The 11,275-nt window shown below is 59.7% G+C and overlaps 2 protein-coding genes across 3 annotated transcripts in view; one reads left to right on the top strand and one right to left on the bottom strand.

Annotated features, from left to right (window-relative positions):
• Positions 1-4,043, bottom strand: part of REEP6 (receptor accessory protein 6) — a 7,771-nt gene extending 3,728 nt beyond the window's left edge. For both annotated transcript variants that reach the window (XM_025367129.1, XM_025367130.1), the window contains exon 1: positions 3,669-4,043. In XM_025367129.1, coding sequence (XP_025222914.1) covers positions 3,669-3,783 — 115 coding nt within the window. In that variant the 5' untranslated portion in view covers positions 3,784-4,043. The remainder of the gene's footprint in view (positions 1-3,668) is intronic.
• Positions 4,044-4,216: 173 nt separating this feature from the next.
• Positions 4,217-11,275, top strand: part of PCSK4 (proprotein convertase subtilisin/kexin type 4) — a 10,871-nt gene continuing 3,812 nt past the window's right edge. The window contains exons 1-8 of the mRNA XM_025367810.1: positions 4,217-4,923; positions 5,184-5,288; positions 6,486-6,578; positions 6,670-6,798; positions 6,900-6,976; positions 7,070-7,158; positions 7,815-7,987; positions 8,063-8,275. Coding sequence (XP_025223595.1) covers positions 4,735-4,923; positions 5,184-5,288; positions 6,486-6,578; positions 6,670-6,798; positions 6,900-6,976; positions 7,070-7,158; positions 7,815-7,987; positions 8,063-8,275 — 1,068 coding nt within the window. The 5' untranslated portion in view covers positions 4,217-4,734. The remainder of the gene's footprint in view (positions 4,924-5,183; positions 5,289-6,485; positions 6,579-6,669; positions 6,799-6,899; positions 6,977-7,069; positions 7,159-7,814; positions 7,988-8,062; positions 8,276-11,275) is intronic.

Genomic DNA, 11,275 nt, shown 5'->3' with positions numbered 1-11,275 from the left:
AATTTTTTTTTTTTTTTTTTTTTTTTTTTTTTTTTTTGAGACTCTGTCTGTCACCCAGGCTGGAGTGCAGTGGCGCGATCTCTGCTCACTGCAAGCTCCGCCTCCCGGGTTCACGCCATTCTCCCGCCTCAGCCTCCGAGTAGCTGGGACTACAGGCGCCCGCCACCGCGCCCGGCTAGTTTTTTGTATTTTTAGTAGAGACGGGGTTTCACCGTGTGAGCCAGGATGGTCTCGATCTCCTGACCTCGTGATCCACCCGCCTCGGCCTCCCAAAGTGCTGGGATGACAGGCTTGAGCCACCGCGCCCGGCCGGGTCATTCTTGGTTGTTTTCGGCGGGGAGGGGAGGTGGCTGTCCTGGACACTGCAGGGTGCTGAGCAGCGTCCCTGGCCTCTGCCCTCTCCATGCCATCAGCTCCCCAGTCATGACGACCACAGATATCCCTAGACATCACCCAGTGTCCCTGGGGCAGGGTGGGGGGCAGTACTACCCCCCCCCCCGTCTTGGAGGCAGCAAACCCCAGCATCTCGGTCCCCCGGGTGGAGGAGAGCCCTTTGGTTCGCTGCGCACTCACCAGCCAGCACTGAGCAAGGCTGTGGCTGCACGGAGCCTCAGTTTCCCCGTTGGTAAGTGGGAATGGTAATGGCCCCTGCCTCCTATGGTTTCAAGTTAACAGAGAGGGCTGGGCACAGTGGTTCATGCCTATAATCCCAGCACTCTGGGAGGTTGAGGTGGGCGGATCGCCTGAGGTCAGGATTTCGAGACCAACCTGACCAACATGGAGAAACCCCATCCCTACTAAAAATACAAAATTAGCCGGGAGTGGTGGCGCATGCCTGTAATCCCAGGTACTCAGGAGGTTGAGGCAGGAGAATTGCTTGAACCCAGGAGGCAGAGGTTGCGGTGAGCCGAGAACATGCCATTGCACTCCAGCCTGGGCAACAAGAGCGAAACTCTGTCGCAAAAAAAAAGTAATAACAAGTTAACAGAGAGAACTCCTTTCTGCACGTTTATTTTTATTCATTTATTTATTTTTGAGACGGAGTCTTGCTCTGTCGTCCAGGCTGGAGTGTAGCGGCACAATCTCAGGTCACTACAAGCTCCGCCTCCCGGACTCAAGCGATTCTCCTGCCTCAACCTCCTGAGTAGCTGAGCGCGCCACCATGCCCAGCTGATTTTTGTATTTTTAGTAGAGACGGGGTTTCACCATGTTGGCCAGGCTGGTCTCAAATTCCTGATCTCAGGTGGTCCGCCCGCCTCGGTCTCCCAAAGTGCTGGGATTCCAGGCGTGAGCCGCCGCGGCCTGCCCTTCTCCACATTTATTAAGTGCCTTTGGGCAACAATAACACAGTCCCAGCAAGGAGGGTGTTCAGAGAAAAAGGTGTGTGTGTCCAGCTCAGCCCCAATCCTGAACCTGGCTCTGAAAAGAATGATGACGACAGCTGCATTTATTAAGCGCCTATTGTGTGCCAGGTTTTGTGCTTTCCCTGAATTATCTTATTCAGAACTGGGGGTGGGTGGGTGTTGCCCAAGGTCACACAGGGAACCCCCCTGCTTCAGAGAGCTTGGACAGCCTCCTTCCTCCTCCCCTGGGGCTGCTATCTGCAGAGTGAGATAGAGGCCGCTTCCGGACCAAAGGGCAGAGGCCCAAGTCCCTCCCAGCCCCTCCTACCTGCTTTAGTCTTTATCCACAAACACCCGAGGTCACGGGTAGGCGGAGTCCCCCAGCTGGGAGGCTGTGTGGCCTCCCGGTCACTGTCTCCTCTGAGTTTCTTCGTATGTTACCCAGGGGTGTGGGATTTGTCGATTTAAATGAGGTGGGAGAGGGGGGATGAGGGAATGCTACCTCTCCCCAGGCCTGGCTTGTGGGGAGGAGTGACTCTCCCAGGGCGTCCCTCCCCTAAATCCCTGTTCCTGCAGTTTCAGCAACGGGAGGATGACCTTGGACATCAGAACTGTGGAGGGGGGCACAGCCCCCACGATCAGCAGCAGATGGGACTGGGAGTGGGCGGGGTGGAGGGGTGTATGCCTCAGACACAACAGGCGCAGAGGCAGCCCCTGCCTCCCTGTGCCTCAGTTTCCTCTCTGGTGACACAGTGCCCCAGCCAGCCCCTCCCTGCTGCCTGCTTCCTGGGCGCTCTGTGACCTAAATTCCTGCCCACTGGCCCCAGGGATGTGGAAAGGGAGGGCAGAGGCCAGGGACCTGCTCCCGGGGGCAGGCACAGCCAGGCCATCCCCATGCCACCTGCTGCGCTGCACATGGGACCAGGCACCTGGGGACCTCCAGGGTCTGGACACAGATTTCAGACTGTTCTCAGGCTGCCTGGCATGGGAACCCCCAGATGGTGGGAAAATGGAGGGGGGGACTGGACTCCGGGGATCCACCTGCAGAAGGTGCTCAAAAAAGTGGCACTGTCCTCTACCCAGAACACCCCAGGCCCAGATCAAGTCCTTTCAAGTCATTCTGCGGAGCTTCCTGGAAGAGAAGGCAGAGCCAGTGGGGCTGGGAGCAGTGGCTCCCACGTAAATCCCAGAGCTTTGGGAGGCTGAGGCAGGAGGATCGCTTGAGCCCAGGAGTTTGAGACCAGTCTGGGTAACATAGTGAGACCCTGTCTCTTAAAAAAGTTAACTTTAAAAAGTTTTAGGCCAGGCAAGGTGGCTCACACCTGTAATCCCAGCACTTTGGGAGGCTGAGGTGGGCGGATCACCTGAGGCCAGGAGTTCGAGACCAGCCTGGCCAATATGGTGAAACCCCGTCTCTACTAAAAATACAAAAATTAGCCGGGCATGGTGACCTGCGTCTGTAATCCCCGCTGCGCAGGAGGCTGAGGCAGGAGAATCGCTTGAACCCAGGAGGCAGAGGTTGCAGTGAGCTGAGATTGCGCCACTGCACTCCAGCCTGTGAGGCAGGGCAAGACTCGATCTCAAAAAAAAAGTTTTAAAGGAGGGGAGAGAGGCATTTAAGGAGCGCTTACTACATGCTCTTGCTGTAGTTTTGGAAAGGCGAAGGGGCGCGGCGTCACCAAGGGTGAAAGGCCCGGAAGAACTGTAATGGAGTCACAATCGGGATGCCTGGATCTCCCGCTCTGTGGGCCCCAGTCCAGCCTCCCCACATCACAGCTGTCAGACAACCCAACTCCGTCTTAACAAATATTTACGCGCGGTGGCACTAAGCCACTGAGCGGGGGAAGGTGAGCTAGGGCAGGAGAGGAGGAGGAAAGGGGAGTCCTGAGCAGCCCCCCGGGACGGTCCGTTCCCCTCCCCGCCTGGAGCCTCCCCTCGGAAAAACGGGAAGATCTCCACTGTTGCAGCCAGGTCGGGGTCCACGGGGGGAGGGGGACGGCGAAACGTGCAGGACACTGGCATCCTGGCCTTTCCGGGGCCACTGGGCAACTGGAAGAACCGGACTTCGGCATGGCAGGAACCCAGCGCTCAGAAGGAGGCGGCGGGGGACGGCCAGGGATGGAAGCTAGAGAGGGGTGGCTCGGGAGCAGGGTCGCAGGGCGCGGGCAAGGGAGGAGTTGCGGGCGGACCTCGAGGTCCCGGTCACCCCGCGCGCTCCACGAGCAGGACCGGACCCCGTAGCCGGGGAGGGAGTCAGACCTGCGACCCTCGGGCCCATGGCCTCACTGTGCCCGTCGGCGAAACGGGCTAGCGCCGACGGCTCACCTGCAGCCAGATACCGCTTCTCCAGCCCGGTCTTGGCCTCCAGCGCCCCCAGCACGTCGGTGACCAGGTTCCTTTGCTCCAGGAAGCGCTCCACGCGCTGGCTCAGGCCGTCCATGGCCCCGACGCGCCCGGGGTTGGCTGCTTGAGCTCGCCCGCGGACCCGCGCACCCACTCCGCTGCACGCGCGCCGCTTTCCCGCAGCCTGAGCCGCGCTGCTCCGGCCCGGCGCCGGTGTCCGCCCCCGGCCCCCCGCCCGGACCAATGGGAGGGCAGGGCGGACAAAGGAGGTGGGGCCTGCCCCGTCTCCCCCGCCGCATAGCCCTCCGCCCGCTGCCGCCGCTGCCCAGACCCCGCCGGGAGAGGGCGGGGCGCGCCGGCCCAGGGCACCGATTGGCCGGGCCAGAGCGAGACGTAGCTGATTGGAAGGGCGGCGTCAGGGGACGGGATTATTGGCTGCGACACTGAGGGGGTGGAGCCAGAGCGAGCAAAGGCGCGGGTGGGGGCGGAGCCGGTGGGTGGGGCTAAAGAAAAATCCGCGCCGATTGGAGAAACGGGACGCGATTCATTGGCGAGAGCAGTGGAGGGCGGGGCTGATCACAAAGGAGGCAGGGCGGAATGGTAGGGGCGGGAACGGGGCGGGGCTCATCGGGGGAGGCGGGATTACTCGAAAGAATGATTCTGATTAGCCCGGATAGGAGGCCGGGCTGATTCTCGAAGGAGGGGTGTGTTGGAAAGTGGGCGAGGCCAAAGAAAGGGTAGGACGCGTTACTGCAACAGTGAACCCGCTTCTCTGGGTTAGAGTCTTGTCGTTGTACAAATGGGAAAACTGAGGCTCCCAAGGGTGTGGGTCTGCGGAAGACGGGCAGGCGTGCGTCCCTGCCCCGCTTCTGTCAGATCTTCGCGCCTGTCTTGGCTGAGTAGTCCCGCAAGGCCCCCTGGGAGTCGAAGCCTTCCGCGTTGCTATGGAGCCGGGGGCTGAGAGGACGCCTGGGTCCGCTCGGCGGTTTGGCGGGAGGGAGGGGCTTTTGCGCAGGCCCCGCCCCCGGCCCCGCCCCGCCCCGCCTCCATGCGGCCCGCCCCGATTGCGCTGTGGCTGCTCCGGGTCTTGGCCCTGGCCCTCGTCCGCCCCCGGGCTGTGGGGTGGGCCTCGGTCCGAGCCCCCATCTATGTCAGCAGCTGGGCCGTCCGGGTGTCCCAGGGTAACCGGGAGGTCGAGCGCCTGGCACGCAAATTCGGCTTCGTCAACCTGGGGCCGGTGGGTGGGACCAGGATGGACGGGAAGTGGGGGCTTGGAAGGGACTAGAGGACCCTAGACCCCGACAAGTGGGAGGGAGCCCACAAGGTCTCCTAAATATCAAGAGCCTCAGCCCACCCCTGCCTCAGCCAAGTTCAGCTTCTGGGACTCCCAGAGAGCACCTGGTGGGGAAGGACAAGAAAGGGGGCTGTTACCGGCCCTCGGGGGCTCCAGCAGGGGAGTCTGGTCCTATCGGTGCAGCCGCTTCCCCACATCCCCAGATCTTCCCTGATGGGCAGTACTTTCACCTGCGGCACCGGGGCGTGGTCCAGCAGTCCCTGACCCCGCACTGGGGCCACCGCCTGCACCTGAAGAAAGACCCCAAGGTGAGCCTGGCCTGGAGGCCACCCTCTCGGGGTCTCAGCCGCCTCCTGGGGCCACTAGCCATCTTCTGTGGTTCTCGTGGTTGTTATGAACAGCTGTGTGCTTTCTGTGGCTCAGACCCACCTGGACCACAAGTCTGTACAGCAAGAGGAGGGAGGGAGATCCAGATACGGAAATCATGGCGCCTGCCAGGGCCTGGTACACAGTGGGCACCTCTTGCCCTTCCCCTCCCTCCTCTGGGTCCCAGGGGCTCTGGTAAGGAGGAACAGATGGAGTGCCTTCCCCACCGTCTAGGTCGTAGGATGGAGGGAAGGGGATTTTACAACACAGGAATGGGTTCCAAAGAGTAGGAGCCTTAAAGTCACCCAGTGGCCCTCAGGACGCAGTGTCTGGGTGCTCAGAAAGGGGCCTGGGTCCGATCGGGCTGGGCCCTGTCTAGAAAATGCCTGAGATGTCAAGCTGAGGGGTTGAGATGGAGCCTTGGAAGCCCTTGGAGGCCAGGAAATGCCTTGAACAGGACTGGACAGCTACCTGCTTATAGCACCGGGAGGGAAAGCAGTGGCCAGTTCCTGATGTGGTTTGCAAGAGAGAAGCCAGGCCTGGCGTGGTGATTCATGCCTGTAATCCTGGCACTTCAGGATGCCGAGGCAGGCAGATCATTTGAGCTCAGGAGGTTGAGACCAGCCTGACCACTATGGAGAAACCCCGTCTCTACTAAAAATACAAAAATTAACCGGGCATGGTGGTGTGCGCCTGTAGTCCCAGCTACTTGGGAGGCTGAGGTAGGAGAATCGCTTGAACCCGGGAGGCAGAGGTTGCAGTGAGCCAAGATTGCACCACTGCACTCCAGCCTGGGCGACAGAACAAGATTCTGTCTCAAAAAAAAAAAAAAAAAAAAAAAAAAGGAAGTGATGCAGGAGAGAGAAAGATCTAGAACAGGGATGGGGGAAGGAGTGGAGTGGGGACCTGGGGACCTGCAGTCACCAGGGACAGCGACGACGCATCTGTGGACCCAAGGACAGGTGGTCCAAAAGCCTCGGTCCCCTCTGACTGCAGACAGAGCCCCAGGTACATGCGGACCCTGGAGAGCAGCCCCCACAAACACGGGGCCCCAGGGCATGGGGCTGCCTCACTCCCTGAACCAGGAGGGGCCCCAGGAGCGAGCAGCGGACAGGCCTGACGCACCTTCCGCTCTGCAGGTGCAGTGGTTCCAGCAGCAGACGCTACGGCGGCGGGTGAAACGCTCTGTGGTGGTGCCCACAGACCCCTGGTTCTCCAAGCAGTGGTACATGGTGAGCGGGCAGCCTGGGTGGGTGGGGACAGGGCCGCTGGCGCCCTCGACCCCAGGCCCTCACAGGGTCACCACCCTGCCTCCCCCTGCAGAACAGCGAGGCCCAACCAGACCTGAGTGTCCTGCAGGCCTGGGGCCAGGGGCTGTCAGGCCAGGGCATTGTGGTCTCTGTGCTGGACGATGGCATCGAGAAGGACCACCCGGACCTCTGGGCCAACTACGTGAGACCGCGGGTGGCTGGGGGCGAGGGCTGCCCCAGGTGCCGAGACCGGCTCCACCCAAGGACGCCTCCCAGCCCCCTCCTATCCCCACCTGTCCCCAGGACCCCCTGGCCAGCTACGACTTTAATGACTACGACCCAGACCCCCAGCCCCGCTATACCCCCAGCGACGAGAACCGGTGAGCAGGGCTCCCACAGCACATGGGGGAAGCCCCAGTACCTGGCAGGGGGATGGAGGCCGTGACGGGAGCCCTTCTTGGCCCTGGCACCAGGCACGGGACCCGCTGTGCTGGGGAGGTGGCCGCGATGGCCGACAATGGCTTCTGTGGTGTGGGGGTCGCTTTCAACGCCCGAATTGGAGGTACCCAGGGTCCCCCAGTGGCACCATTGGGGGACAGAGAGGGAAGGGGGTGATGCTGGCAGAGAGCTGGGCCTGCAGACCAGGGGAGGAGGACTCGGGAGCCCCCTGTCACTGCTGGGTGGTGCTAGCGCCCCAGACTCTGGGGCTCAGGGGGTGCTGAGCCAATACGGATGGTCCACTCCAGGGAGCAGAGAGAGGGCCCGGGTGGGGCTGGGGAGTGGTGTGGAGTGGTGTGGGGTGGGCTGGGGAGTGGCGGGCGTGGAGTGGCGCGGGTGGGGCTGGGGAGTGGCGTGGAGTGGTGTGGGATGGGCTGGGGAGTGGCCTGGAGTGGTGTGGGGTGGGCTGGGGAGTGGCGTGGAGTGGCGCGGGTGGGGCTGGGGAGTGGCGTGGAGTGGTGTGGGATGGGCTGGGGCGTGGCCTGGAGGGGGGCGGGGTGGGCTGGGGAGTGGCGTGGAGTGGCGCGGGTGGGGCTGGGGAGTGGCGTGGAGTGGCACGGGTGGGGCTGGGGAGTGGTGTGGAGTGGCCCGGGTGGGGCTGGGGAGTGGTGTGGAGTGGCCTGGGTGGGGCTGGGGAGTGGCGCGGGGTGGCGCGGGGTGGGCTGGGGTGTGGGGAAGGGCAGGGCTGGTGGCAGCGGCCCTCCCGCCCTGGCTCTGCAGGCGTGCGGATGCTGGACGGTACCATCACCGATGTCATCGAGGCCCAGTCGCTGAGCCTGCAGCCACAGCACATCCACATTTACAGCGCCAGCTGGGGCCCCGAGGATGACGGCCGCACGGTGGACGGCCCCGGCATCCTCACCCGCGAGGCCTTCCGGCGTGGCGTGACCAAGGTGAGTGGGAGCCCAAGGAGGGCCAGGGTGGCAGGCCAGGCCGACGCCCCCTCCCCGCCCCTCCTGGTTTCCCAGGGCCGCGGCGGGCTGGGCACGCTCTTCATCTGGGCCTCGGGCAACGGCGGCCTGCACTACGACGACTGCAACTGCGACGGCTACACCAACAGCATCCACACGCTCTCCGTGGGCAGCACCACCCAGCAGGGCCGCGTGCCCTGGTACAGCGAAGCCTGCGCCTCCACCCTCACCACCACCTACAGTAGCGGCGTGGCCACCGACCCCCAGATCGTGAGTGCAGCTGCTCCAACAGGGTCCCCTCCCCAGGCCCTGCCATCCCAGCCCGGCCTCCTCACCTCCCTCCTGTCCCACTGCTGTGATTTAGCACCCTCCCAAAGCTGCTTTGAAAACGCAAATCCAGGCCGGGCACAGTGGCTCACGCCTGTAATCCCAGCACTTTGGGAGGCCGAGGCGGGCGGATCACGAGGTCAGGAGATCGAGACTATCCTGGCTAACACGGTGAAATCCCGTCTCTACTAAAAATACAAAAAATTAGCCAGGCATGGTGGCGGGCGCCTGTAGTCCCAGCTACTCGGGAGGCTGAGGCAGGAGAATGGCATGAACCTGGGAAGTGGAGCTTGCCCTGAGCTGAGATGGGGCCGCTGCACTCCAGCCTGGGTGACAGAGCGAGTTTCCGTCTCATAAATAAATAAATAAATAACCCAAATCCAGGCTGAGCACAGTGGCTGGCGCCTGTAATCCCATCACTTTGGCAGGCCAAGGTGGGTGGATCACCTGAGGTCAGGAGTTCAGGACCAGCCTAGCCAACATGGCAAAACCTCATCTCTACTAAAAATACAAAAAAAAAAAAAAAAAATTATCCACACATGATGGCACGGGCCTGTAATCCCAGCTACTCAGAAGGCTGAGGCAGGAGAACTGCTTGAACCCAGGAGACAGAGGTTGCAGGGAGCCGAGACTGCACCACTGCACTCTATTTTAGGCCACAGAGCGAGACCCTGTCTCAACAAAAAACAAAACAAAACAAAAACAAATCCAGACGGGTGCAACAGCTCACTTTGGGAGGCCAAAGTGGGAGAATCACTTTAGCCCAGGGTTTCTTTTCGTTTATTTGTTTTTGAGATGGAGTCTCACTCTGTTGCCCAGGCTAGAGTGCAGGGGCGTGATCTCGGCTCGCTGCAACCTCTACCTCCCGGGTTCAAGCAATTCTCATGCCTCAGCCTCTTGAGTAGCTGGGACTACAGACATGTGCCACCATGCCCGGCTGGTTTCTTTTTGTATTATTAGTAGAGAAGGGGTTTCACCATGTTGGCCAGGCTGGTCTCAAACTCCTGACCCCAAGTGATCCGCCCACCTCAGCCTCCCAAAGTGCTGGGATTACAGACGTGAACCACCGTGATCAGCGAGCCCAGGGGTTTGAGACCAGCCTGGGCACCATAGTGAGACCCCATCTCTACAAAAAAATTAAAAAGTTAGGCTGGGATTGATAGCACACATCTGTGGTCCTAGCTACTCGGGAGGCTGTGGTGGGAGGATTGCTCGAGCCCAGGAGGTCAAGGCTGCAGTGAGCTATGATCACACCACTGCACTCCACCTGGACAGCAGAGCAAGACCTTGTCTTAAGAAAGTAAATACATAGATGAAACCCAAATCCCACCCCACCAGTCCAATCACAGCCCTCCTGTGGCCCACCAGGGTTCTTAGATGAAACCAGCTTCTGGGCCCCAGCCACCTGTCTCAGCCCCTTGCAAGAAGGTTCCCCCTCATTTCTCCAGGCCCCTCCTGCCTCAAATTCTCCTTGGGGAGGCCACTGTGCCCGATCACTGCCCCTCTTCTGCCCTTGCTGACTCTTCCTTCAGACCCCCACCTGGGCCCACTGCCTCCAGGAAGTCTCCCAGGCCTTTCCCCATCTCATACACTCACCTCCCAGTGTTTGAGAGTCCCTGAGGCAGTGATGAGCTCCCCTGCAGGGCTCATCAGGCCAGAACCAGGAGGGCCTGGATCATCTCTCAGGCTCCGGGGCCAGGTACATAGCAAGTGCTTCCCTGAATACCTCCAAACCCAGGCGAGTTTCCTGCCAGGGCTGCCCTGTGGTCCTACTGCTGCTGCCCCATCGCTGACCTGCACATGTCTCAGGCAGGGCCGGCTTCCGGGCATATGACCCAGCAGGCACCTTTTTTTTTTTTTTTTTTTTTGAGATGGAGTCTTGCTCTGTCACCCAGGCTGGAGTGCAGTGGCCGGATCTCAGCTCACTGCAAGCTCCGCCTCCCGGGTTCACGCCATTCTCCCAGCAGGTACCTTTTAAGCTCAATCTTTAGTTTCTTTCTTTCTTTCTTTCTTTCTTTCTTTCTTTCTTTCTTTCTTTCTTTCTTTCTTTCTTTCTTTCTTTCTTTCTTTCTTTTCTTTCTTTTCTTTCTTTTCTTTTCTTTCTTTATTTTCTTTATTTTCTTTCTTTCTTTTCTTTCTTTCTTTCTTTTCTTTCCTTTCTTTCCTTTCCTTCTTTCTTTCTTATTTCTTTTCTTTTTTTTTCTTTCTTTCTCTCTCTCTCCTTCTCTTCTCTTTTCTTTTCTTTTCTTTCTTTTCTTCAGCATCTCGCTGTCACCCAGGCTGGAGTGCAGCGGCCCGAACTTGGCTCACTGTAAGCTCCACCTCCTGGGTTCATGCCATTCTCCCGCCTCAGCCTCCTGAGTAGTTGGGTCTATAGGCACCCGCCACCACGCTCGGCTAACTTTTTGTATTTTTAGTAGAGACAGGGTTTCACCGTGTTAGTCTTGATCTCCTGACCTCGTGATCTGCCCGCCTTGGCCTCCCAAAGTGCTGGGATTACAGGTGTGAGCCACCTTGCCCGGCTCTTTTTTTCTTTTGAGATGGAGTCTTGCTCTGTCACCTAGACTGGGCACAACAGAGTGAAGTGGCATGATCTCAGCTCATTGCAATCTCCGCCTGCCGGGCTCAAGTGACTCTCGTGCCTCAGCCTCCTGAGCAGCTGAGACCATAAGCATGCCATTATGTACTGCTAATTTCTTTTGTATATTTTGTAGAGACGGTGTTTCACCATGTTGGCCAGGCTGGTCTCCAACTTCAGAGCTCAAGCGATCCACCAGCCTCGGCCTCCCAAAGTGCCAGGATTAGCAGGCCACCCCACCATGTCTAGCTAATTTTTTTTATTTTCAGTAGAGATGGGGTTTCACCATGTTGGCTAGGCTCTTAGTACTTTTTGAGCATAGTCCTTGTTACTTCTTTCTTTTTTTTTTTTTTTTTTTTTTTTTT

The sequence above is a fragment of the Theropithecus gelada genome, chromosome 19 (assembly GCF_003255815.1).
Source record: "Theropithecus gelada isolate Dixy chromosome 19, Tgel_1.0, whole genome shotgun sequence".
Lineage (NCBI taxonomy): Eukaryota > Metazoa > Chordata > Mammalia > Primates > Cercopithecidae > Theropithecus > Theropithecus gelada.
This window is presented reverse-complemented; position numbering and strand designations above follow the sequence as displayed.